The sequence below is a fragment of the Equus przewalskii genome, chromosome 6 (assembly GCF_037783145.1).
Source record: "Equus przewalskii isolate Varuska chromosome 6, EquPr2, whole genome shotgun sequence".
NCBI lineage: Eukaryota > Metazoa > Chordata > Mammalia > Perissodactyla > Equidae > Equus > Equus przewalskii.
Window position 1 is genome coordinate 34,165,236 of NC_091836.1, and position 27,525 is coordinate 34,192,760.

The 27,525-nt window shown below is 51.1% G+C and overlaps 1 protein-coding gene across 2 annotated transcripts; it reads left to right on the forward strand.

Annotated features, from left to right (window-relative positions):
* The first annotated feature begins 363 nt into the window (after positions 1–363).
* On the forward strand, positions 364–26,823 carry SLC37A2 (solute carrier family 37 member 2). 2 transcript variants are annotated; one of them, XM_008535989.2, is made up of 19 exons: positions 809–1,146; positions 14,403–14,484; positions 14,969–15,062; positions 15,196–15,274; positions 17,051–17,186; positions 17,680–17,756; positions 18,569–18,735; positions 19,334–19,371; positions 19,650–19,802; positions 20,141–20,231; positions 21,664–21,726; positions 22,066–22,151; positions 22,640–22,688; positions 22,890–22,963; positions 23,236–23,314; positions 23,456–23,553; positions 23,830–23,894; positions 24,099–24,155; positions 25,709–26,823. In XM_008535989.2, exons 1-18 carry the CDS (start codon positions 1,088–1,090, stop codon positions 24,127–24,129), a joined length of 1,521 nt encoding a protein of 506 aa, XP_008534211.2. In that variant the 5' UTR covers positions 809–1,087; the 3' UTR covers positions 24,130–24,155; positions 25,709–26,823. The 2 variants fall into 2 exon arrangements, with proteins under 2 accessions (XP_008534212.2, XP_008534211.2); XM_008535990.2 differs by lacking the exon at positions 24,099–24,155 and having other exon boundaries at positions 364–1,146.
* The last annotated feature ends 702 nt before the right edge of the window (positions 26,824–27,525 follow it).

The following is a 27,525-nucleotide window of genomic DNA, read 5'->3' on the forward strand; positions in this document are numbered from 1 at the left end:
AGCCGTCGAGCCCTTTATTCTGGGTCCTAACCTGTTTGGTGGAGTTGTTCCACTTCCCTGACTTTGCACTTAGGGCCTGGGCACTCGTAGGAATTAGGGGCAGGCTGGGGTTAAAGCTGAAACCCATCTGCACAGACATATTTTATGTTCTATTAACAACTTTATTCCCCAGGAGAATGTGTCCCTCTCCACCCCTCTTTAGTTCACCCTTGGGTTTATATCCAAAGATCTCACAATATCTTCTTTTTATGGGTAGAAACATACCCTGGCAATCTTCACGCAAGAGGCCTGAAGAGCACTATTAAGAGCCCAGAATTCTGTGCCCCAGACTGGCCCCTCACTGCTGCTTGGCTGCTTGCCTCCAGAAGGCAGAGCAGGAATGGCTGCAACACTCTTAACCCCCGGGAGTAAATGGGGAGGCGGGTCTCTCTGTGGAAGGCGAGCGGTAGGGTCCTGTCTGACCCCATACATCGTTTGGAATCCGAGCGGGACGGCAAGCCCCTGTCGGGGCCTGGGAGGTATGTTTGAGCCCAGTTGCAACTCCCTGAGAAACCTCCTGCGCTCCAAGGGGGCGCCTGCACTCACATCAGCGTAACGTGAGGGACCTCTGGGTGTCAGTTCTAGCCCTCCAGCGTGCCTCAGTTTCCCGGTCTGCGTCGGGGGCCACTACTTCTCAGGACCGAAAAGCGCAGCAGGGACAGCTTCGGGCAGACGGAACGACACCTAAAGCTGATACGACTGGGATCGCAGCTTTCGGTTCCTCTGCGGGAAGTGAGCCGGAACCAGCAGGGCAGAAGGAGGAGCCCCCAGAATCTCTGAGGGCCATCAGTCCGTAGCCGGGAGGCAAAGCACGACAAGACTCAGATGTCGGCGGACCTGTCCGGAGGATGGGCGGTCGGTTTGCGCTCGGCCCGACCCCGAGGGCGGTCAGGTGCAAGGGGGCGGGGGCTCCCCGCCTCGGGCTGCGGAGCCAGGGCGGGCCGGCCGGCGGGGCATTTAAACCACGCTGACTGCCCACTTGGGACACGCGCCCGGCTCTGCGCCCTCCTGCGTCCACCCTCTGCGCTGCGGGTCCCTGCTGGGCAAGATGCGATCTTCCTTGGCTCCGGGTGTCTGGTTCCTCCGCGCCTTCTCCAGGGACAGCTGGTGAGCAGGGCTGCAGGAGGGAGGCGCCGGCCGGGCCACCGGGGGGAAGGGAGTGCCGGGTGATGAGGGACAGCCGCCCTCGGGGCACTCGGCAGGACTGCCCTGCGCGCTTCGGGGATTCTGGCAGGGTCTGATCCCGGTCGCCTTCAGCAGCGCCAGCCAGAAACGTGGATGACACATCCTCCCTAACTCCGCGTTCCCCTCACCCCCATCCCGACCCCGGACTCCTCTGTGGGGGCCTGCTGGGGAGTCGCCATCGGTTCCGTTTGCCATCCTCACCTCCAAACACACATACGTCCAGGTGTAGACCTTCAGAACCCCTCACTTTCGCTTCATTGAGCACCTGGGGGAACCTGGACTTGCAGGCTAGGCAACCGAGGCGCGGGGGGTGGGGGGAGTTGTTGAAAAAGTGGCCATCGGACTTGTTGAGCGTCCCTTTTGGCCTCTTTTAGCCCTTGGATAACACACAGGCCAGAACTCAGTGGTCCTGGGAGCTTGTGGGGGAGAGGGGTGAGGCACCGGGAGGGAGTGTTTCCAGGCCCTGAGAGACCTGCCTGGGGAGAGCATAATCTCAGGTCAGAACTGCCGCTGCTCCTCATCTGGTGGTCACCCCAACACTGGATGAGCTTTCCTGCTGACCAAGGGAGGCCTGGGGAGGCTGCACCATATTGAGATGTGGTACTGTGGAGAGGTTTTAGCCCACTCTATCAGAGGCCACACACTGGAGCAGTTTGCTTGGTCTGCACAGCATTTTTTAAAAATATTGTGTTAGTTGCTGTCACTTACAAATCATAAAATTTGACATAAATGGCTAGAGTCCTGGCTTCTCTTGATAAAAGGCAGTGTAGCAATACCAGGCCTAAATTCCCAAATAATATTAATAGGAGTTGAGGAGTCCCTATTAGATAGGACAGGTGTTCTTAAGATGTCCAACTTATTCTAGTTTTAAAATGGGAAATCCTACTTCCGCACCATCTTCACTACCGGGCGAATCCAGATGGTTGGTCACCCTAGACACTTTCCAGTTGGTGACAGTCTTCATCACTTCCAGCTTTTTTCACTCATTTAGATTACTTCCTTGATCCTTTTTGAGTTTGGGACTGTTAGAAGATATTTTTCAGAAAAAGACAAAATCATGACTCTCATAAGGGATATAAAAATGAATATGTGTTGAAGATTTTGTTTTACTTATAATGAGGGAGCCAGAAGATGTTATATAATCGGTTCAAAAGAAAAGTCAGGGATGGGGGGGAATGGGGAGTTAGTGTTTAATGGGTAGAGAGTTTCACTTTGGGGTAATGAAAAAGTTCTGGAGATGGATGCTGGTGATGGTTGCACCACAGTGTGAATGTACTTAATGCCACTGAGCTGGACACGTGAAAATGGTTAAAATGGAGCCAGCCCTGATGGCCTAGTGGTTCAAGTTTGGTGCAATCATCTTTGGTGGCCTGGATTTGGTTCCTGGGCGTGGAACCACACGACTTGTCTGTCAGTAGCCATGCTGTGGCAGCTCACGTAGAAGAACCAGAAGGACCTACAACTGTACACAACTATGTCCTGGGGCTTTGGGTGAAAAAAAGGAAGAAAAAAGGAGGAAGATTGGCAACAGATGTTAGCTTAGGGTGAATCTTCCAAAAAATAAAAAGGTTAAAATGGTAAATTTTATGTTATGTATATTTTACTACAATTGAAAAAAAAAAAAGAAAGAAAATCCAAAGAACATAGCCATTTATAAATTAGGAATATTGAGGCAAAATTGGTTTTTCCACAGGTTGGGAGGGAAGACTATTGAAACTCTATCAGTTCATACATGTATTTTGCATGACTTCTTGGTTACCTAGGACTTCAAGGAATTGAAAAATAACTCAAGGTCAATGAAGGACTCCAGTCAGCCAGCCTGGATGGGTGTTCTCTAGACAATGAAGTTTTCCAGTGAAACGCAATTTTTTTTTCCCTACAATCTTCCCTGCTTTGATCAAAAATAGTCTCTAAGAAAGATTATTCTTGATCACAAAATAAGGTTGGTCTCATTAGTTCTGATCTGATTGTTTATATAAGTGCAGGGAGAGTGTTAATTCACAATATAAGCCTTGTTAAGTTTGCTTTGCTGGAAATTTTCATAAGGAATCTTGATTGGACTTTTTAAGCCTATTATCATTTACTTTTCTGAGTTTAAGAAGCCAAGCCAACAGTCTTCACTAGGTTTTACCTACTGTACCTATAAATTTGGGCAAATTCCTCTCTTCTTGAGGTCCCCAAAATACCCTACAGTCCCTGGGCTTGCCAGGGCATGAGTTTCCTCATTCACCTGTAAGGGAACACAGTAAGCCCATTTTCTTTGGAGGGTTTTATTAGTATTGTCTCCATACGGTCAACCTTAGTTCCTTAAAAGGGGCCAGTTTTATCTGTTTAAATGAGCATCATTGTCAAATGCAATATTCCAGGCAAGGCCTTGGTTGCATAGTCAAATTTTCTAATTATGTCCTGGTAAAAAAAGAGGGCAGATTCTTATTGAACTTTTGCAAATAATCATATTGCTGTGAAAAGCAAAAAGACTCAACAAGTTTCTCAATTCTCAGGGGTCAGGTAGGGAGAATAAGATATTTACAAATGTTTCATTTTGCTTTACAAAAACAGGCCTACTAAATTATTATAGGTTACAGATAAAGAGAAAAGGCTTCCTTCTATATCCAGAAAATAGAACACTGTAACAACATAAACAATATTCCAAACATCCCTTATCAGTTCATGTAGTCCCCTGTGGTTAATTCTTGTTCTGGTGAATCTTGGGTTAACAACCTCATAAACCTGTCCGCTTCTAGGCTAGAGAGTTCTGGAAATCCTGACTCAGTCCACTGGTATGTCTTTAAAAATGTGTAAGTGATGCCATCAGAAGCCTGTACCCAAGAGTAGGTGCCTGGTACAGTGCTTTTCTGAGACAGTTCTTGATTGTTAAAGATAAAACCTTTGGCCTACAGCTGATTGCAGAGCGTTAAGGAAGCATCAGAGAAAAACAGAAAGTATCTAAAGGTGACACACCTAAAGAGGCATGGATTAATTTATTATGGATAATTTTCAAAAGTGAATGATCTGATGAGAATTCATGAGAAGAATAATGCAGCTGACAAGGAAATTGGTTGTTCTCGAACTGTGCAAAACAAAATAAATCCAATCCAAAAAAAAAAAAAAAAATCCAGACAATGTCTAAACATAATAAGACTAATTTCAAAGAAGATAGTGAACATTACATCTGATTTATAAAAATGGGTGAACATGTTTTTTTATTAAGATTATGATAGTTAACAACCTTGTGAAATTACAGTTGTACATCATTATTAGTCATGTTGTACGTATACCACTTCACCCCTAGCGCCCTACCCCCACACCCCCTTTCCCCTGGTAACCACCGATCAGTTCTCTTTGTCTATATGTTAACTACCACCTATGAGTGGAGTCATACAGAGTTCATCTTTCTCTGTCTGGCTTATTTCACTCAACATAATACCCTCAAGGTCTATCCATGTTGTTATGAATGGGACGACTTTGTCCTTTTTTATGGCTGAGTAGTATTCCATTGTGTATATATACCATATCTTCTTTATCCAGTCATCAGTTGCTGGGCACTTAGGTTGGTCCCATGACTTGGCTATTGTGAATAATGCTGCGATGAACATAGGGGTGCATGGGACTTTTGGAATTGCTGATTTCAGGTTCTTAGGATAGATACTCAGCAGTGGGATGGCTGGCTCTTAAGGTATTTCTATTTTTAACTTTTTGAGGAATCTCCATACTGTTTTCCACAGTGGCTGCACCAGTTTGCATTCCCACCAACAGTGTATGAGGTGAACATGTTTTTATAAAGGAAAAAATTTTGTGATATATCAAAGTCCTGAAACGTGATTTACATAATATACCAAGGATATACCAAGAATATCAACTAAAGAGATTGAGTAGGTCTGCATGTTACATTGATATAATATTTGATACTAAAGGAACCACAACCTCTTTTTGAAAATAATATGAATAAAATTAAAACTGAGTCAGCTTTGACAAAACTTTAACATACTTAATTGCTTCTTTTCAGACATTATTTGCATGTACTATAATCCAAGGCAAATCAAATTCCCTTTCTGCAAACCTTATACAAATTTGTCCATTTAGGTTTTGTCCTTCATTGTCCTCTGTCTTAGTCTGGAACAACCAGTCATTTTACTTTAGTATAAAACTTCTCTTTTTTCTTCTTAATAAACAAAAATACGTCTCATGTGTATACAAAGTCGTACCTCTCTGCCACTACTGTTCCCAATAGAATCTCATTCGTAGATATTAATTATGCCCTTTAACCAAAGTAACTTGTATTTCAGAGAAAATTGGGGGCAGGGAGGGTAGATAATTGTAAATAACCTGTTCTACACAAGCATTTTAGAAGAGCTCACAAATCACATAACACAGCTTTCTACCTCCACAAACAGCATTTACACACTTCTGAAAGTGTGAATCCAACTACTCTGTTCTCCAGCATCTCCCATGTTTCCGACAGATCCAGATTGAAATCCTTTCCCCACTGTGTGCCTTGTGTAGTTAACTTCTCTAAGCCTCAGTTTCCTATCGGTAAAAGTCAGGTGGGTTCTTGAGGATAAATGTGATGTGTGAATATTCTTGACCTCTCGTGGCTGATGGAGGGCACTCAGTAAGTGTCCTTTTACTTCTTTCTTGGTGAGTGTAGATTTGGACTCCTATCAAAGCCTAAATGCTGATGTACTTGCTACTGTAAGTACATTATGTCGAACTCTGAGGCCTATAAAGATGATTAAAACATTGCTCTACCTTCTCAGAACTAAGAATCAAGCTGGAGAGAAGGTGTGTACTCTTATTATCAAACTTACTGCTGCTCCGTGTCCCCAAGGAGGGCATTTAAGCAGAAGTGAAGAAAGCAGACCTAGCTAGACCCTCCTAGAGTAGGATGCTGGGGGGCGGACTGACCCTGAGCTTTGGATCCTTGTCTGTAACGTGAGGATCCCGGTGATGCCTGCCTTGTACAATTGTTGTGAGGATTAAATGAGGTCCAGCGTGAAAGGTACTTAGAGTGGTGCCAGGCTCGTATTAAGCTCTGACTAAACATTAATTATTGACCATAATTCTACTTACTTTTCCTACCACTTTGTGCCAGGCATTGTTTATTTGTCGTTCACTGCAAGGTGATTATTTGTTTCCCCCCTAACAGATTGGGTATAATGACGCAAGAGAAGTTATGTGTCCATTATCCAGTGTCACATAGCTAGTAAATGACTGAACTGCAGTTTGAATCCAGGTTAGTCTGACTCCCAAGCCTGTGCTCTTTCTGCCCTCCTCCTGATGAGAGTGTGGGAGGGAGAAAGATCCTATGAGCATTTGGCCTTAGTCAAATCACCCATCTCTCTAAGGCTCCAGGTCCTTGTCTATAAAATGGAGGTAACGGTGTTCCTATATCACAGCGTTTTGGTGAAATTAAATGAGAAGATACCTAAAGTGCTTAGCCCAGTGCCTAGCAGACAGTTAGTACTTGCTAATTGCTAGGTGCTTGTGAGTTTTTGTGGAAGGAGTGATTTATCCTCAGGAGGAAAAGGCAGCATTTGACTTCGTGGATCTGGAGGCATTCAGAGCAGAGGTCACAGAGCCAGCAAAGGTAGAGAAGTGAAGTCATAGCCTGTCTCTTCAGGACTGGTAACATGTGGCTGCAGCTGGCAGGAGCATGGGGTGCCGAAGGTGCAGTCCCTGCAGATGGGGCTGAGAGGCAGGTGGCATGAGGTATGCAAGCAAAAGTCCGAGACCCTGAGGAGATTCTGCCCAGGAAGATACTACTGCCCCTCCTTCTCCTCTCCTGTCAGACCTTCTGTGTCAGGATGGGCTGGATAGCTTGTTAGCAGCCTTTCAGAGTCCTCCTTATCCCTGGGCCTGGCCAGTGCCCTGCCTCCTGTGCCAGCATCTGCATGAGCATGTCTGGGGGCAGCTTGCAACATGGGCATCTTGCCAGAGAGATGACTGTGGCTGGTGCTTATGGGGCTGGGCCCATTTCCTGGGGCCCTGTGAGGAAGAACAGCTCAGAACATGGAGAAGAGAAGCCTGTGGGAGGAGGAACCAGCTGGATGAGCTGCTGGATGAGCAGGAATGGGGGGGAGGATGGGCACTGGACAGGCAGGAAAGCAGGAGCTATGAACTCCCACAACTGCTCTTTTTCTCCACACCCTGATCTTCCCAGTGAGCTGCAAAGGCCAAGGCTGGCTGGTGGCTGCAGCTAGGCTGAATGGCTCTACCCTCTGAGTGTGCTGAGGGCTCACATTGCCAGATCCATTATATCTCATTTAATCCTGACAGCAATCTTGTGTGGCAGGAGTTTATCTTACTTAAAAGAAGATCAAACTGAGGCTCAGAGAGGTTAAACAACTTGCCCAAGGTCACAATAAGTAGCAGAACCAGAAATTAAGACTCAGCCTCTTTTGGTCTAGGTCTAACGTTCTTTTCCCTATTCTGCCATGGCCTTAGATAAGTTGCTCCAGATGCTGCCAAAGCAGCTTTTTCCTGCCTTATTTTCCTGGTAACTACAAAGAGGTGTTTGGTAAAGGCAGCAGAAAGGGCTCCTTAAAAAGAGCTATGGTGGTGAGAGGCTGCTCTGAGGAGGAATGAGATCCTGGAGGAGAACCTGGAGGGCTAAACCCATTATCCTTGCCCCCACCCCCCTCCACACTAAGAGTCAGGGCTGGTCTGCCAGAACATGTGACTCTGCAGCACTCCCCTCCCCCACCCACTCGTGATTGCTGTCTTCTGCCCCAGCTGCCTTCTGCTTCCTCTTCCACCCTGCTGTTTCCTCTTTCCCTCCTTACAAAGCAGACTTGTGTGTGCCTCCCTGGCTTTGAGTGAGGCTATCTGACTCAGACCCCATGGACTGGTCTAGAAGGCAAGGGTTTTGGAATGGTCTATATGGTTGGCCAAGGCCTTATTTCTTCCATTCAAGCTGTACCAACTGAGTGTTGAGGTCAGAGTTGAGCTGTTCCAAAGTGACAACAGAATTGAGGACAGACACAGGGGTAGTGTCCCTGAAGCCCATGACTCCCCCGATCTGATTTCCCTGAGTTGATGTGTGATGTGGGGACTCTAGGGGAGCTGCTCTCCTTTTGGCCCCTGGCTCATGCCTCATCCCCTGGATCCTTCATGCTCAGGAGGAGGGGTGGACGAGGGTGAGGCATGGGGCTAGGCCTCTAGAGAATCCTGAGAGGAAGGCCATCATCATACCTCCCTGGGCAGGACCATAGCTCTGCCATCATCAACACATTTCCATCTGTGCTGTTTGCATAGCCTTTCTTCAGAAGAAAGACCAACTTAATATCTGTTGACCACCTCTTCCAAAACCTACCAGCTCTCGCACTCTTTCAGTTATTCCAGTTGTCTAAACAAAACCTCATGCTGTAGCTTAAAGCCATGTCTTTTCATTCTGTCTGAGTACTCAGGGTTCCCCTACTCAGCTTCCTTCTCAAAGCAAAACAATCTATCCTATATTTTCCTCTTTCCTAAAAAAGATCATTATTTTATCCACTCATTTATTATATAAAGTCCTAGGCAACTTGTAGCTACTACCCAATGGCTCCCTTCTCTGGGAAGGACTTGGGGTCCCCTGAGCAAGTACTCAAGTCCCAGGTGGAGGAAAGGTAACAAGTAGATGATTCCTTGGGCTAGTTTTCTGGCCCAAGAAGGCTTGGTGCCCTCCGTCCTCAGAGGCCTTCCCAGACTTTGCCTGTCCCTGTCCCGTCTTGTACACTGAAGGCCTAGCTCAGGGCTCTGCTCTGTGGTGTTGGTTCCAGGCTGGCCTTTTCCCTACCAGGATGTCTCCCAGTGGCAGTGGATTTGGCAGTCAGTAGGTGCCTGTCAGGTGGCACTGTCACCATTAGTCTGGTTCTTATTGTTCCCAACCCTCTATCCTTTTTGGATCTCTTGAGTCCCAGAACAGACATATCCAAGGACAGGCCGCCAAGTCCATTTGCTCAGGGCAAGTGCCAAGATCACCTGCAGCCACAGCCAGCCCAGCCTGTTACGTGGCCACCTGAGCAGACTTAGACATCTACTAGCAGCCCCTGATTGAAGCAGGTGGTGGTGGGGATTGGTCGATGAGAGAGATTAAGTCCCCACTGACCTTACATGGGGGTAAGGACGGTCAACAACATGGTTGCAAAGCAAGGAAGCAGGATACAGGGATGGGGGGATTACGGGGTAGCCACTGGGGAAAGAGGATCTCTTTCCAGCATCTCCTAAGGTCAGCGTCCCCTTGCTGTGCTGTTTTTTGTTGTACTGTTGGTGCTAGTAGGTCCGTTAGGGTTTTTGTTTGTTTTTTTTTTATCTGTTGGGGCTTTGGGACACATTGTTCCTTGTGGTACCTCGGAAGCATTCCTAGTGCAAAGTCTTAACAAGATCGATAAAGCTATTTTCGTACTCTTTTAATAACTGGACTGTCAGATAGTAATTAAGAGATAGCTAGTTCACCTCTCTATCTGACTTGGTTACTCAGTAACTGATGTCAGGTAGGGGGAAGTGGGACTCTAAGAAGTGCCACTTCTTGTTAGCAAAGATTTATAGGGTCATAGGGCAGCCAGCCCCACCTGGAGCAGTCTAGGGGCCTTGCCCGCACGGTCCTTGGTCCTTGGCCTGCTTGCCAGCCTGGTCCAGCACCTGGACTGCCATCCCTCCCCCTTCACAGCCACCCTGGGGCTAGTGATGCAAGGCCCAGCTGTGTATATTTTTCCACCTGCTCCCTTTCTCGGGCCTCTTGATTCTGAAGGATGGCTTGTGAGAAGGGAAGTGAAACCTTCGGGTTCTACACACTGCAGGAGCACGTCAGCTGTCTTTCCTGTGAGTTACTGCGAGTTTGTCAGCCTTGACCACAGTTTAGCCTAGCCCTTAATTTGACAAATGTCACCTATCCCCTTTGAACTATGGCACCTTAGCCTTTTTCTTAGAACAGCTGCCAGAGAGGAATGGAAAGAGGATTGGACTAAGAGAAGGCCTGGCTCCTGGGCTGATCTGCCCGACTAGCTATTGGACTTTGAGTTCATCTCTCCATCTCTCTGGAGTCCAGGCAGGAAATCCCAGAGAAGGCCAGTGCCAGGCCCAGCATCACATAGCACATTTGAGGACCTCCTGCCCACCCCGGGAATCATGACTCACTTGCTATCTTGGGTGTCATGTTTTCTACTGGAGGTTGGGGTCAGAGCTGGGAGAAAGGTCAAATCAGGCCCCTGGCGGAGGGCAGGCTAGAATCTCACAGGTTAGGATATCAGTGTGATCCTCTGCTGATCCTCCCTGTCTGCTCCTGAGGGAGCATGTGGGCAGGTCACAGGAGGCCAAGGCTCTGCTCTGTCCCATTGTAGGCTCCTCTATCTGCACTGGAACCTACCTCAGGCAAGGTGAGGGCACTAGTAGCTTTAGGGGATCTTTGTGTCCATCTAGCCCAGGTATGGGTAGACTGGGGAAGTAGGGAAGAGGGAGCTGTGCTTGCCTCCAAGTCCCTACCTGCCCCATGAATCCAGCACCTGGAACCCCCACCACCCGGAGGAGTTTGGTGCCAACACATAGAGCAGCATGGGCAGCCTCGGCCCCCTCCAGCTAGCTGCTCTTCTTCATCTAAAAATCTGAAATAATACTAGCTGCCATTTTTAAGTCCCCACGGGGTGTCGGGGACAGTAAGACCTGATGTATGCATCCTCCATTAACTTATCACTAGCCCTCTGAGAATGGTGATGTACTATTCAGATAAGCAAACAGGTTTAAGGAATGAAGCCAGGTTTTGCCTGATTCCTAAGTTCTTGCTCTTTTATCATATAGACATCAACTCCCTGAGATGCAGCACCCACGGGCTCCTTATGGTGTTGCTGTGTGCCCGTGGAGTGGCTGGCAGAATGGAAAAGGCAGAGGGAACTGGCCCTGCCTTCTGTGAGGAAGCCTATCTTGGGCTTCCCAAAATAATCAACAGGGCAGAGCCCTGGGTCTTCGCCTGGCTTAGCTTGGGTTGTGCCCAGAACTCTCTGACCTAGAAAATCCCAACCCCCTTCAATGACTTCCCATCACCCTCTAGAGAAAATCTAAACTTCACAACTTGGCACCTAAGGCCCTACATGACCTGTTCCCTGCTTCCTTCCCAGCCACTCTCCTTCTATGCTTGGCTCAGCCCCACCTTCTATATATCCTGAACTGTGTAGAATTCCCCAAACAGGTAGTTTATTTCATGCCTCTATGCTTTTGCATATGCAGTTCCCTCTTCCTGGCACATGCTCCCTGCCCCAGCCCTGGTTGACCTGGCCACTTCCCACTTGTTTTTGAAGATTCCAGTAAAGCCTTACTTCTAGGAATCCTTTTTTGACACTGCTGCCATCCCCGCTGAGCTCAGTGTCCCTCCTTTTTGCTTCCATGTCATGCAGGGCTGCCCTCTGTTATAATACTGTCACACCAATTCTGTTTGTCTCCCCACTGACCTGTGAGCCTCTGGAGGGCAGAGATCTCTCTTACAACTTCTCTTGCTTATTGCTGGATCCCTAGCACAGAGCCTGACACATGGTAGGGACGTGGACGGATGTAGATAGGAGAGCAGTCTTGTTTCTGCCGGAGAGAATCAGGATGTCAGAAAGGGGCATGAATGTGTCTGCTGTTCTGTCACAGCTCCTCCTACCCATGGTTGAGAGGGAGAGGACTCCAGATGAAGCAGATAAGGAGACCACCTGTGACCACAGGCAGGAGAAAGTCAAGGGAGAGTGGTCTGAGGTCCCTCCTAGCTGGGCGGGTCCTGGTGCTTGGGGTTGAAGCAGTGTGGTGGTGGGGAGTTGGGGGTGGGAGGAGAAGGGTGGCTGGCAGCCAAGCTATACCTTTGGGCACCTCATTGACTCTGACCAGCTTCTAAGAGGGCTCAGCATGTCTACTGAGTTGCAGCCTGGCTTCCCAGGCAACACCAGCCGCCATGGGTGGCAAGGGCCTCACTGCCACACCTGTTATGGGAGAAGAGTCAGAGCTAGGGACTCAGGGATCTTTCATACCCAGAGTGGATCTGATTTGTCACCATGGTCAGTGCCTGCATCCATGTGGCAGCCTAGAGAGGTTCAGCTGAGCCCTAACGGTCTTAAAGGTGGTACAGCAGGGACCTAGGGACTAGGGTGAGAGTAATATTGTGTTCAACTGTCTTTGAGATAGATGTGGTTGGTGCTGTCATCCATGTGCACATGATGAGGAAATCAGAGGCAAAAAAGGTTTAGCAACTTGCATTTGATTACACAGTAAATTAGAGGCATCACTCAAAGCTTTCAGCTTTTTCCCAGGCAGGGCACTGGATTGGTGTCATCTGTAGGGCTGTGGTTTTCTTCCATTCATTGCTCTTTGAAGAAGGCCAACTGGGCACCCTCTCCAAATTCAGAGAATCTCTCCCAGATTCTAGAAGTCCCTGAACTAGGAGTCCATGAGCCATATGCCAATTGGAAGGACCCTAAATTGCTTCCACTACGCTTGCTGATGTCAATCACTGGGACAGTCACTTGGAGTAACCCTAGATTCCCTGGAGAACCTCTGTGATCCACCCACGCACCTCCAGGAACTGATAGCCAGAGAGGCTGGGTTGTAGAGGAGCGTGAAATCCAGACTAAATAGTTGGAACTCTGTTCTTAATGGAATGGGGAGCCACTGGAAAACGTTAAGCCAGGTAATGGAGGGGGAGCATGTGTACCTTCATTCTTTTAAAAAGATACCCTGTTGGGCAGTGGGGAGCATGGAGACAGAGAGCCCAGCTAGAAAGGGGTGAAGTGAGAAGGCGCCTGGGACCCCAACCTAAATTCGGGCTCTGCTGAAATACCCCTTTATTTCACAAATGGTAGCCTTCATGACATGTTCGGGGAAGTGAGTTTGGGGTTTGGAGGCAGATCCCTAGAGAAGGCAGAGTGAGCCTCCAGTGTCCTGTCTCTTGGGTTCTTGGAGTTGAGGGATGGAAATGGCTTCGGAGCCCTTCCTACTCTTCTTCCCCACCCTTCTCCATGAGATCTTTAATCACCCAAGGCGCTGGGCCTTCCCTAATGCCTGCCCTTTCTCTTGAGCTGGGGGTCCATTATGAAGTCTATTTTCCATGTACTTCCATGTACTGGCTCCTGGCTGCTGACCCGGCTCAGCTGATGCTCTGCTGGGGAAGCAGACAGTGACTCAGGAGGACATTGAGGCCCTTCCCTAGAGCCTCAGCAGAAGGAGAAGGGCTGGGTGTACACTGGAAACTTTAGTGGTGCCTGGCTCAACTGTTCTTTCCATCCCAGACCAGTGCATGGGATGAGAAATGGGGGCCTAGGAGAGGGCACATGTGATGTGTGAGCCACAGATGGAAAGAATGATCTTTCTGTCTAGTGGATGGCCTAGACTGGGAGTAGGAGGAGGACCTGCATTCTGTCACCAGCTTTCCCACTGTTGCCACATTTGCAACTATGGTCTGGGCTCTGCTCTAGCTGGGCCGCAACAGGTGTTATTTCTGCTGTGTTCTTGGCTTTCCTGGAGTATTGACTTCACTTTATTTTTTATTATTATTTTTTTTTTTAGATTTTTTAGTTTTTCCTTTTTCTCCCCAAAGCCCCCCGGTACATAGTTGTGTATTTTCAGTTGTGGGTCCTTCTAGTTGTGGCATGTGGGATGCCGCCTCAGTGTGGCCTGACAAGCCGTGCCATGTCCGCGCCCAGGATCTAAACTGGTAAAACTGGGCTGCTGAAGCGGAGCGCACAAACTTAACAACTCGGCCACAGGGCTGGCCCCTTGACTTCACTTTAAAGTCACATCCTCCTCCTACTTCTCTCTCCCTTCTGCTCCCAACATTTCTGATATTTTAAAAATGATTCTCCCTCCCTGCCCCCATCTCTCTCACACACCCATACATGGAGGCACCCTGACCTTAGTGAGGCCCAAGAGAAGTAGAGGTGACAGGAGGTGGCAAGAACAGGAGGAGGTACTCTGGTGTTGTCTAGGGTGCTGGTACTGAGCCAGCTCTGTTAGAAAGCCTCAGGAGTTGGGACCAGGGAGATAGGGCCCCCTGAGAACCCTGGCCTCTGGGCATCTGTTCCTACCCTCCCCTCGGCCTCTGCCCCAAGGAACTTGTGTCTGGAGAGGAGCCTGAAGTTAGAGAGTTAGTGGTGCTGAGGCCCTGGGGCTGCCAGAGTGGACACAGGTGGGATACTGAGTCTGAGCTTCCTGCTAACCCAGATGCCTGCCTTTTCCTGCAGGTTCCGAGGCTTCATCCTGCTGCTCACCTTCTTCATTTATACATGTTATCATATGTCCAGGAAGCCCATCAGTGTTGTCAAGGTGAGGCTGGCCTGGCAGTAAGAAAGAATGCAGGAGATGCTGGGCCCCAGCAGAAACACACTTCAATAGAATTGTCTGGAGCTCGGCCCATAACCATCCTTATTCCCTTGCCTGGTCACCGAGCCTGCTCCTTCACCTGGCTGACTCCCACTTTCAGCAGCTCTTTTTCCTGGAAAGTTTCCCTAGGTGCTCCTTTTGAGTTTATTCACCAAGACAGTGGTGTTGGCGGCTGTTAGTGGAACAAGAGAGCAGAGACCAGGATCTATGGGTTCTACTCGTAGACTTCCCCTTGCCCTTAACCAAGGTTCTGATGTAGCCACTTGTCCCTGTAGTCAGTTCCTAGAGGAGGAGATGCCACAGGAAGGAACAAGGAGAGAGCAGTGCTGATGTGGATGGGGAGGGAAGTTACTTGCTCCTCTGTGGGCTGAGTGGGCTCTGGGGCCATGACGTGACTCCTGACCTGTGCGTCCCATTGCTGCTCCAGAGCCGTCTGCACCAGAACTGCTCAGAGCTGATCCACCCCATCAACGACACCCACAGTCTCAATGACACCACGTGGTGCAGCTGGGCTCCATTTGGTAAGAATGTGGCAAGTGGCTCTTCCCTGTCCCTCACTAGCCCCTACCCAGGAAGGGGTTGTCTGAGGCCAGAAAGGGCTTCTTGCAGGGGCAGTCAAGCAGCCAGCTTTCTGTTTCTCCTGTCTGCTTTCAGACCAGAACAACTACAAGGAGTTACTGGGGGCTGTGGACAATGCCTTCCTTGTGGCCTATGCCATCGGCATGTTTATCAGGTAAGAGAGATTAGAGCCTGCGACCGTCCAGAGCAGTATTGTTCCAAACTGCCCCCTCCCCTTGACTAACCTGGGGGCAGCCAGGTTGAAGGGCAAATGCCAATGGCCCCCTCAGGTGGAAATGAGACCGAGACTTCCACACATGCAATCAGCCCACAGCCATTCTGGTTTCCTCACCACGGTCACTGAGCCTGCTCCTCCCCCTGGCAGACTCCCATTTTCAGTAGCTCTTTTTCCTGGAAAGTTGTTCCTGGATGCTGCTTCTGAGTTTATTCAACTCAGATGGCAGTGTCATTGGTGTGGCTGAAATATGGTTTATCCTGGACTAGGATCCTCCAAGGATGGCTCGGGACGCAGAGATGGCTAGGAAATCCCTGTCCTGTCCTGGACCTAAATTAGCACAGCAAGCACGGCTTTTACATAACAAGCATGGTGTTTGCTGTCACGAATCAAAGATGAATAAACAGGGTACTGCCTTCAAGGAGCTCATAGCTTAATGAGGGTGACCAGTACATCAGCAGCTAGTTACAAAACAGTATGGTGGCTCTGTGACAGAGGTGGCTACAGGGTGCTCTGGGGGCTCAGAGGTAGGTACTTAGTCTGAGCTGGGATTGGAGAAAAAGGGTTAGGGAAGGCTTCTTGGAGGAGATGATACTTGAACTGATGAAGAACAATTGGGCTTGGCGGTAGAGAAGTGGCTAGGCAGAAGGAACAGCCTAGGCATAATAAATCAAGTATCAAGTAAGTTAAGTAATCAAGGCACAATCAAGTAAATCAAGGCATAATAAATCAATAAAGAAACAGCATGATCTGGGTGTGGGGGGACTAATGCCAGGTTTACTAGAGTGTAAAATTTGAGGGAAGTAGTAGCAGGAGATGGGCTGAAGAATGAGGTCATTGTGTGCCAGGCTGCAGGCATAGGAAGGAGAGCCATCGAAGGGTTTTACCCAGAGGTGTCATATTCAGATTGACATTTCAGATGGATCACTCTGAGGGTGAGACTAGATAGATAGGAGATAGATTTGAGGGAGGGCAAGACTGAAGGCCTGGTCATCCTAAAGACAGACTTACAATAGTTCAGCTGAGCTTTGAGGAGACCTTGGCTTAGAACAGGAGTAACAGAGATGGAGAAGAGCAACATGCCAGAGAACTATTTAAGAGACAGAATGGATGGGTCTTGGAGATTGAATGTGAGGGGTAGGAGACTGAGGAAGCTCCATGGCTCTGTCTTGAGTGGCCAAAGATGGTGGTGCCATTCACTCAGAGAGGGGTGGTGGGAGAAGGAGGAAGAAAAGTTCGGTTTTAGAGTGTTGAGTTGTGAATGTTTTGGGGGCATCCAAGTCAGGATGTCCAGAAAGCATCTGGATGAGATCCTGGAGCTCTGGGGAGAGATCAGGACTGAAGATATGCATTTGGAGCTATTGAACACATAGCAGTGGTAGTTAAAACCACAGAAGCGATGCAAGGGACTGCTCCCCAGAAAAATAAGTGAAAAGGAGTGGGAATGGTCAGCCAAGGGGAGGAAGATGGGCACAGTGATGTCGTGGAGGCCAGGGAGAGAACATTTCAGGAGTGTGGACAGCAATATCCAATGAAGCAGAGAAGTCTAGTGAGTGGAGAACTGAGGGTGTCTCTGGCATGCGGTAACACAGAGGTCATTGGTGGTCACCGGGGCCAGCGTCGTTTCGGTGGCATGGTGGGGTTAGAAATAGATGGCAGATTGTTGAGGAGTGCAGAGAGGGCAGAGATTAACCACAGATCTACTCTCTTCTCCAGTGGGATTTTTGGGGAGCGGCTCCCCCTCCGTTATTACCTTTCAGCTGGAATGCTGCTCAGCGGCCTTTTCACTGCGCTCTTTGGCCTGGGATATTTCTGGAACATCCACATGCTCTGGTACTTTGTGCTCATCCAGGTACGAGCCTCCGTCTTGCACTCGGGCCCTGTTGCCATCACAGAAATGATCCTGGAGGCCGTTAGTGCTTCCCAGCTGCCCCCAGGTCATGGCAGATTTGGGCCATGAACACCTCCTTTCCAACCCAGCGGGCCCCGGCTATGCTTCAGGAGGTCTGAGTCCCACTTCCCACAGTTGTGCATTTGTTCACTCAGTTGTAAGTCTGAAGTCTGAACTGTAAGACTTACAGTTGTAAGTCTGCGCTGAGCAGTATCCTGAGGTCACTTAAAGGCCTGAGAAGCTTGGTCTCTGTAGCGAAGGATCTTGGGCCAGAGGAGAAATTATGTCATTGCATTAGAGTGTGTGTCTACGCGTTTGAGGGAAGGGGAGTCTGCAGTGTGGACTGTGGAGGCCCCTCAACCATGATATTGAACCTCTTCAGCCCAGCAGGGGTCAGAGCAGGGGTTGGCAGCCCGGCCCAGGCCTGTCCCAGCTACCTCCTCTCTCCCTGCAGATCTTTAATGGACTTGCCCAGACCACAGGCTGGCCCTCTGTGGTGACCTGTGTTGGCAACTGGTTCGGGAAGGGAAAGTAAGTGTGATGAGAGAGGAGGAGTGGGAGGTCCTCCGAGAAGGCTGGGGGTAGGGGGCAGGTACTCGTGGCCCCCTAGTATAATTTCAGGGGGAAAGAGTGGAAACTTGCCTCCATCTTGCTGACTCACATGCCGAGACACAGACGTTTCGTTTAGTGACTAAAAAGCAGCACTGATTTTCTCATTGATGAGGTTTTAACCCATAAAACAGGCAATCTTAGTTATGCTTTTTTCTCATGATAGATGAATTTCTATTTTACATGAAGACAAAAATGAAGCCTATAAAACTGTGCTTTTCTTTTTCTTCAACTGGCTTTCATGCAAAAAAAGTTGCTTTGGGGCAGGATTTCTCAACCTCAGCACTACTGACTGGGGCTGGATGATCCTTTGCTCTGGGGCTGTCCTAAACATCACAGGGCGTTCAGCAGCGTCGACCCACCAGACGCCAGTAGCATACTCCAAGCTGTGATAATCAAAAATCTCCAGACATTGCCAATGTCCCCTGGGGGCAGAATCGTCCCTGCTTGAGGAGCAGTGCCCTAGGGTAACAGCCACAGGGCAAGAGAGAAGGATGGTGGGGGCTCGACACCCTCAGGGCAGCAAGAGTCCCTTCTGGAAGCCCTGTGTGTGCTGTTCAGGGAGCTGGCTGAGGGGAGCGGATGCCAGGCCTTGCTGTCGCGTGTCTGACACCCCCTCCTCCCTGACTGGTGTCTGGGCAGCACTTGGCCAGGGCAGTGCGATGAACCCTGTGCTTCTCTTTTCACATTTTCTACTCTCTCCCTTCTCCTTCCTTGCCCTCCCTCCCCTCCAGGCGGGGGCTCATCATGGGCGTCTGGAATTCCCACACATCCGTGGGCAACATCCTGGGCTCCCTGATCGCCGGCGTCTGGGTGAATGGGCAGTGGGGCCTGTCCTTTGTGGTGCCAGGCATCATCACCGCTGCCATGGGCGTCATCACCTTCCTCTTCCTCATCGAATGTGAGTGGGCCCCTCCCTCCCCACAGGGCCCAGCATTGAGCCTCCCAGTTCTCGCGGGTTCTAGGAGAAGGCAGCTGGCTAGAGTGGGAAGATTACTTACGGAGTTGGAGGACAGATGTGTGACGGGACAAACAACCTCACTGAGCCTCAGTTTTCCCATTTGTAAAATAAGAATAACAACATCTACTTCCTAGGATAGTTGAAGGTTTCAGTGAGAGGATGTAGCTAGGACGCTTGGCCCATAGTCAGTGCTCGGCAAAGGCTGGCTGAATCTGAGGTGTGAGAAGAGGAAGGTGGAGTTGACGGGGCTCTCACAGTGAGCAGTCCCCACATCTGCTGTTCTCTTCCCCCGTCTCTGATGGCCTTGTGAGTGGGCTAGGCTGCGTAGTATGGCCACTTTGTAGCAAGAGAACTAAAGTCCACAAGGTACTAGTGACAGAGCTGGTTGTTAGGGGAGCCAGGCTTAGAAGGTGGTCTTCAGAGCCCCTGTCCAGGCTCCCTCGCCAGGAAGTACACTGGCTACCCTTGGGGGGCAGGGGGCAGACCCAGTACAAGGTGAGGGCCTGCTGGAACGCTTCTTAGAAGGCTTTTTTTTCAGACCCAGAAGATGTGGACTGCACCCCTCCTCAGCACCATGTACGTGTGAGCCCCCTTAACCCAATCCCTGCCCTCCTCCTCCATCTGCAGGGCTGCTCCCAGAGAGGACTGGGCACTTGGAGGGAGTCACTTTACAGGCCCAATGTCAGGCCCTTGGGTTGGCTCCCCGACAGCCCCATGGTCTGGCAGGAGGTCAGTTCAGTCCAAGAGAGGGACATAGACCTCTTCCAGTGTGGCAGCCCCTACCTCTCACATGGGTTATCCCTCCAGCCGGTGGGAGGTGGACGTGCCTACAGCAAAGGCTCATATCTGCTCAGGGTGGACCAGAAGAGAAGGAGGACAACCCTGAGGACCCTGGGAATGGGCCCTACTCTAGCAGGGAGAGCAGCCTGGACACTGCTACCAGATGCTCCAAGGAGCCAAGCACTCAGCCTGCTGCCATCAGCTTCCTTGGAGCACTCCGGATCCCGGTGAGAAGTCTGTGGAATGGAGGGAGGTGGGAGGCTCTCCAGATTTTTCTGTTGGGTATCAGGAGATGAGGATGCTCAGGGTCATCTCTGGTTTCCAGAATCTCTTTACACAAGATTCTTAGGGTGAGTGGCTGACTTGGGGAGGGTAACATAGGGGCTTGTCTTGACACAGCGTTTGAACAGCAGGCACAATGCTTTTACTAAGATTGAGTAGGTATTTAAGGTTTCTTTGTGTGGTAGGTGGTGGAAAGGCCTGGGGTGGTGCCAAGCTAGCCTTGGGGCTGCCCTGGACAAGGGTTACTTGCATCCTTTCCACGTGCCCTCTGTTACCTCCCCAGGGCGTGATTGAGTTCTCCTTGTGTCTGCTCTTTGCCAAGCTGGTCAGTTACACCTTCCTCTACTGGCTGCCGCTCTACATCTTCAATGTGGGTAAGCTCCTGGGGAGAAGAGGTGGGGCGGGATCTCTGAGGGGAGAGGAAACCTGTCATGTGATTCCAGGATATAGGCAGGATTTCTGTGGAACCGCTCCTAGAGCAAAAGGAGGTTTTGTTTTTTAAACGGGAAGCTAACACTTGCACATCACCCCAAGACCTGGATTCCAGCCACCTTTCCTCCTTTGGAACTGAGTTGCGGGTTAGGAACTCAAAGCTCTGTTCCATAATCCTCCCTAACTTCTTCTCCAGCTGTAAGTGTAGGAGAAACCCACCTCCAGGCTGCTTGGCTCATAGATGGGTGGGATGGAGGGTGATGGAAAAGGTCTGCCTTTTGAATGCCTCATGGAGTCCCCTGAGCGTCCCACAGCCCAAGCAAGAGGGCCTGGTGAGCTATCCCACTGCCTGTAGCCTGGTGATGTACACTGCTCTCCTCTCCAAGGGGCCACTGACGCCTTGTGCCTGGTCTGCTGGGCTGCCCGTCTTGTGGACCTACTCTCCCCTTCCCCTGCCCCTGCCCCAGGATGTAGAGATGAGGAGAGGTCACTTTCGTGGTTGAAAAAGGACGTTAATGTCCACCTGGCCTGGGTCTCTGCTTTCCTATGGCTCAGGTGGCTACGCTATGAAGGAGCAGCCCCTGGAGCTGCAGAGCTCCATGTGCCGAGGCGCTCTCACCCTCCTCCAAGCCCTGTGGGAAGCCAAAGCTGCCTGGCCACACGCTGTACTTGCACTGAGCAGGATACTGTGGGGCTCAGTCAGGGCCAGATCTCAAGCTGTAACTTGCCCCACAGCCTGTCTGAGAGGCCTCTCTCAAAGCCAGGGGGAGAGCACCAGGTGGCTCTGTGGACACTGTTTTGTGGCCTTGGTGTTGACTTCAGAGTATGAGTCAACCTTGAGGGCTGGGCTACAATTCAAGCTTCTGGACATTCCTTTTTCTAATCCTAAGGGAAGGCCTGGGATCTGAGGTCCCCATTTTCCTGCAAGTTTCTTTCTGGCTCCGTTTATGTGAAGAGCTGCTGGTGGGGCCCTGCCGCTAGGTCAGGAGCAGAGCAGAGCAGAGCAGAGTGGCTGGCTGGGCTGAGGCTCAGTGAGTGCAGTTGTGCCTCTAGGGGAGAGGCGGCCCAGTGGGACAGGGCTCTCCAGGGCCAGATCCCAGCGCTTTCAGGGGAGGGCTATCCAGAGAGGTCAAGGCCATCCTGCAGAGGGAGAAGGCAGTACTGGAGTCGGGGCCAGAAAGGGCATCTGGCCCCAAACTGCCGCAAACTCACTTGAGACCTGGCCAATCACCTCCCCAGAGCACTCACTCCTTCCTCTGAAAAAGGAGGCAGTGGGGCTGAGTCAGGTGCTCTGTGGAGACTTTTCTGGCTGTGGCACTCCAGGATGTTTGCCCTGAGCCCACACGTCCGACCACACATTTGTGTTTTCCATAGCTCACTTTGGTGCCAAAGAGGCTGGGGACCTGTCTACGCTCTTTGATGTTGGTGGCATCATAGGTGAGGCCCTGCCCTGCTCTGCCTCTAGTCTGCATTCCCCTCTTCTTTTGTGGGGGTTCAGAAAGAAGGGACAGGTCCAATGGGACGTGACCTGAGTAGGTGGCACCAGAAGAAAAAGGGCTCCTGCCCAGCTGGATGGCCCTAAGAAAGATGGCCACCTTTGGTCTTCTTGTAAGCAGTGGGTACAGGGAGGGCTGCGGGAGGCAGAAGCTCTGCTGGCCCTGGGTGCCAGGCCCAGGCTAGTGCTGGGCAGAGGGTTGGGGCAAAGCTTGGGGGACCCGTGACCAAGAGGCTGCGGCTGTGCCTAGGCAGCTGTGTGTGAGTTGGTTTGTGTTCCAGGTGGCATCGTGGCGGGGCTCATCTCTGACTACACGAATGGCAGGGCCACCACTTGCTGCATCATGCTCATCTTGGCTGCCCCTATGGTGTGTATGACCTCGAGGGCCAAGTGCATGTGCTTATGTGTGTGTGGGCCACTGAGCTTGGGCATTTACACACACACCTGTCTCTTTGCATGTGTGTACCTCTCTGTGCACAGCCTGGGGAGGAGGAGCCAGGGTTAGCACAGGAAGAGGTCCAGACTGAGGATGTTGGAAAGGGATTAGTAACTATTTGGCCTTGGTGGGAAAGTGGGAGACCAGCTGCTAAACTTCTTGACCAAGGAAAGAATAAGAGATTGAGGTGAGACAGGAGAGAAGACTTTTTGGGAAAAGGGAAACAATAGATTACCACGTCATAGACCCTCCATCTCTGGACATTTAAAGACCTAGAGGTCTAGTCTGAGAAGGAAGAGGAGTAAGGTGACTGCTGGAGTTCCAGGGCAGGAGAGGGTTGGTGCAGACTTCTGGGCTCCAGTCTAACAGTAAGCCGTGGGGAAGCCTTTGTGACCCTGCCTCTCCCCTTCTCCTCGCAGATGTTCCTCTACAACCATTTTGGCCAGAATGGGATTACCAGCTCCATAGGTGAGGAGGTGGCTGCAGGTCCCGCCAGGCCACAGGAAAGGCACTGCCTTGGGGGCCCGCAAGGCTGGCTTGGGGGCATCGGTGGGAGGCAAAGGGAAAGGGGAGGTTCTCGGCCTGTTTCCTGGGGGTCTCGCCTGCATTGGGGCTGAGGCTGGTGGTGGCCCCTCATCTCTAACTGGGCCATCTCTGTTACTGCCTCAGTAATGCTGATTGTCTGTGGGGCCCTGGTCAACGGCCCTTATGCGCTCATCACCACTGCTGTCTCAGCTGACCTGGTAAGCAGGGCCACCTCCCGGGCCAGGGATCACTTTGGGGGCTCGGTCAGGGCCTCTGTCTCCAGGTCCATTTCCCCTACCTCTCTTTCCCCCTCCCCTGGCTTGCAGAGACAGGATCCTCAGAGGCCTCCAGAAGCCACCATTGGCCCCTCTTTCCTCTCTCCTCCAAGCCCTAATCGCCACCTCCCCCAGAGTCAGCTCCTCTCCCAGTTCTGGTCCTGCTCAGTGCTGCCTCTTGGTTTGGGCCTCCCCACTCTGCTTTCTCTCCCCAGGGGACTCACAAGAGCCTGAAGGGCAATGCAAAGGCGCTCTCCACGGTCACGGCCATCATCGACGGCACAGGGTCCATAGGTCTGTGATTCTAGCTTTCCGCTCCTGGCAGCTGAGCCCTGAGCCTTGTTGTGGGCACACACCCTGGAGGACTGCCCTCATGGGGGCAGGGAGGTCCGGGGCCTTTGTCGGTGCCCTTCTCTGATGCTGTGTTCTGCACAGGTGCGGCTCTGGGGCCTCTGCTGGCCGGGCTCATCTCCCCCACAGGCTGGAACAACGTCTTCTACATGCTCATCTCTGCTGATATCCTGGCCTGCTTGGTAAGAATTCTCGGGGCATACAGATGGGTATTGGCGGAGGGGGATTCCTGCCCTGCCAGGCTGGAACCCTGGAGGTCCAAAGCAATGGCCATTAGGGACTCTAGGACAATGAGAACAGCTGCCCTTTCCTCAGAACCACTTTACCTCCCATGGCTGATGCCCTGCTGAATAGAACTGTGTGCCCACCTCGTTCCCTCCTACCTAGCACTGGGGACTAACCACATGCTCACTGCTAATGTTGCCCTCCCTTCCCTCTGTGCCTTGGACTCCCCGCAGCTCCTCTGCCGGTTGGTATACAAAGAGATCCTGGCCTGGAAGTCGTCCATGAGCAGAAACAGAGGGTGAGTCCTCCAGGAGCTGGAGCCCCACCTCCCCCAACCTCACTTCTTATGGGAGTCAGTGCTCAGTGGCTCTGTACCCAGGCTGAGCCCAGCTCCAGCTCAGACCTCTGGAATGCAGAGGCAGCCCGGGGATGTGCTCTGTGATCCCCACTCCCGCCCCCGCCCCACTAACCTGTCCTCTGTTGTCCCCATGTGTCTCCATAGCTCTAGTCTGGCCCTAACCCACCCGCTGTAGTATTTTCCTCAAGTCTCACGACTTTTGTGAGTATTTTCAAGTCCATGACTGATGTGCCATTAGAGTGGGGCCTGCATGCAAATCCTCTCTCCTCCAGTGTGATTTTTCCAACTTCCTCTTTTTTCTTGGGGGCCAGTTCCAAAGACTCTCCACCAAGCAGAGCATGATGCTTGGGAAGTGTTTCCTAAGGGGTCTGAGCTGCCACACAGGTTGGCAGCCTCTTCCCCTTAGGGAGAGCAGTAGGGCTTTGGACGTAGCCCCCTAGGACAGAGGGGGCAGAGTCCAGGGAAATAGTCTTCCCTCTGAACTCAGACTATGAGCTGCAAGTTCAGAAACCAAGGTCATCTGGCCCCTCTGCCTGGGGTGTGCAGAAAAAAGCAACTACCAATCAAAGCTTCTGGAACGAAATTCGAATCAAGCGTCGGTGGCTGGCCTGGTGTGCTCTTTGCCTGTTGCCCAGTGGTGGTGGGTGTGGAGGCGGCACAGACAGGGCAGTGACTGAGGCAGCGCTGGCAAGAGGCTGGGTGGTGCGCTGGTGCCGAAGTCGGGCAAGGCTCTCTCCAGGGCCTTTCTGGCTCTTCTTCTGAGCAGGAGGCTCTTGCTAAGGAGCTGTGGACCTGGTCCGGACGGTCAAAGTGAGGAAGAACCCCTGGGGTCACGGTAACCAGCACACCCTCGGGGGAAGCACTTCCCTCTAAGGAAAGTGTCATCCAGGTTCACGGGGAGAAAAACTGAAAGCAAGAGGCATTAGTGGAGTATCTGTCCCGCCCTGCCCTGGAGGAGGGAGCAGGGCCATTGGAACTACAGGTTCCACCTGCCTTCTCTGGGCCAGGCCTGAGGGAAGAGTGGGAGGGGAAGAAAAGCAGCAGAAAGAGAAAAGGATGAATATTTAGAAACCATCTGCTCTGTGTCTGGAATTGAGTCTGACTTTAGATTTATTAGCCTACCTTTCAGCAACCATCAGAAGTAGATATTCTCATTTAGAGATGAGAGAACAGAGGCTCAGAACTCAGGGAATATGCCTAAGGCCCCAGCTAGTCCCAGCAGAGCTTGAACTTGAACCCGGGTGTGTGACGGTTTGCTTTTTTCTGTACTGCTGCCGTCCTGTGCTGGTCCTTGTCTGAGGAAGGCCCATGCGTGGGGAGCAGAGTAATTTGCTAGGGCAGAGGGAGCACTGGGCTTGGAAATGGAACTCCTTGGACAATCCTGACTTCTCTGTTCATGTTCATCTATAAGACCATGGGCATATTCTCTGAACCTCCACATCCTTATGTGTAAATAGGGATGCTTATCCCTAGATACCTGACAGGGTTGATCTGAGGCTGAGACGAGACGGAATATGTGATATTGCTGTGTAAAGCAGGCAAATGTGATACGAACACTGCAAGGTTTTTAATATTATTCTGGCTTGCTAGTTCCTGCTGAATGGGTAAAAGGGGGCCCTAATTATAGAGAAAAGGATGAAAGGCAATTATTCAGGGGCTCTAGGAACCTGACTTCCCTGTCGCCACCGTTGGGGCAGGAGCTTCTTAAGCTGTGTCTCACTTTCTCTTCCACTGCCTCTCTCCTCCCCATGCAGATATAAAGAAATATGAAGCCCTGATTTGAAGAGAAGTCTGGAGGGCTCCACCTGGGTCCCAAAGTGCTCCCCCTGGGCAATGGAAACTGCCACCGATGGGTGAGGCAAAGCCTCTTAACACCAGCCGGCTCGGCCCAGCCCGGCCCACAGGGCTGTCAAGGGACCAGGAGATTCTCCATGGAAAGGGGACTGCCAACATGAGGAAACGGAAGACTCAAGGGCCTGAGCTCTGGAAGCTGCCAGCAGAAGGTCTGGGGATCAGAGCTGAGTGGTGTCTCATCTTAGTAATGGATCTGCTCAGACTCCTGCTTGTTCAGATTCCAAGACAGCAGGCAGAGGCATGACAGGGCCAAGGCCTGGAAAAGGACTGTGTCTCCTTCCCCTCTTCAGTTTGAGCCTCTGTAATCAGCCTGTCCCTGTAGGTAGGTAGATCAGGTACCTGACCCTGTCTCAGAGCTGCCCAGCCTCTCTTGGTCCCCTTGTCCACAAGCCAGCTTTCTCTGTGTTTCCCCAAGTTGGACTCTGCTCTTTTACCCTCCATCTGACCCTTTTATGGCTCCTGGCCCACTGGCTTGCGGTTTTATTGCTGTATCCTCCAGGGCCAGGCCTAGGGTGAGGCAAGGGAAGTGTCACTCTTAGGCTTGTGCCCGTGCCATCCCTAATAGGGTGGGCCTCCCTTGCCTCACTCTCGATCCAGCCCTCTGAGTCCTTCATGGAGGATGACAGATCAGGGCATTGCTGTGGGGTGGGGCTGGGGAGTGGGGCCATATAAAAATACCAGGGTAGGGGTTAAGTATTTTGATAATGAAAGGTTACCAAGTGCTCATGTCTGCCAGCTCTACTCAAGGAATGGAGTAGACAATGGACACAGGAAAAGACTTACACTCTGAGCATAGGTGCCAGGGTGACAAGACTAGCAAGAAAGGAGAATGCTCCTGATTCATTCAGGCGGGTGTTGCCTGGGGTTCTCTGCAGCCGGCCTTTCTCCCCTGTGTTCCTGATGTACTTTTTCTGGCCTCCCCCAATCCTGGAGTGGTGCATGCCAGACCAGCTCTTGGCATTTCTGGCTGACCTCTGAAGCCGCCCGTCGGCAGCAATACAGATTTCCTTTGCCAGCTGTGCCTGTGTTCGTCCTTGTCAGGGCTTGGCATGGGAGCAGCAAGCTGGGGCTCACGTGGGTCAAAGTCAAAGTCGTGTCCCTGGATCACAAGGTTGGTATGCTGGGGATGGTTACAACTGGCATTCCCGGAGGCGATGCTCATGACAACAGTGATGACCTGTGGGGCAAACCGGGAGCTTAGAGCCCACGGTTAACTGGGGCACTCTGAGGGCCAGTGTATTAGCTGGATGCAAGTCCCTCAGCATTGAAATAGGTTGTACACACTCCAGTACTGACAAATAGATAAGTCTCAAACTGCCTGATACGCACTCTGGCTTTGAAAGCAAGAGCCAGTCAGGGACCCCTAAGTCCTCGGCCCCAGGGCAGGAGCTATAACTTAAGGCATGTTCACATTCATGAATGCTGCTTTCAAGACCAGAGAGATTTATCAGACATCGTCACTTAGGGAAGCCACTAGATGGTGCCATCACCCCATGGTAGGGCCCAGTGTGGGCCTGGCTCCTTCTGCTTCCAGGCAGGCAGCAGCGAGCGAGCGGAGCTTTCTTCGCTTGTCAACTTTCAGCTTTCCTTCCCTGCAGACAGGTCAGGTAGGAGGGATGGGGTATTGTTCCTCCTTTGGCACTTTTGAGGTCTTCTCTTCCCTAGCTTCACCACTTACTAGCTTTAAGCCGGTTTTCTCATCTAGAAACCAGTAATA

Bases quoted from the DNA above. Each gene is read 5' to 3' on its own strand.
- SLC37A2 (XM_008535989.2), top strand. From the start codon at position 1,088: ATGCGATCTTCCTTGGCTCCGGGTGTCTGGTTCCTCCGCGCCTTCTCC. The intron at 21,727-22,065 runs GTGAGGCCCTGC...TTTGTGTTCCAG, and splicing joins TGATGTTGGTGGCATCATAG to GTGGCATCGTGGCGGGGCTC. The intron at 23,895-24,098 runs GTGAGTCCTCCA...GTGTCTCCATAG, and splicing joins TCCATGAGCAGAAACAGAGG to CTCTAGTCTGGCCCTAACCC.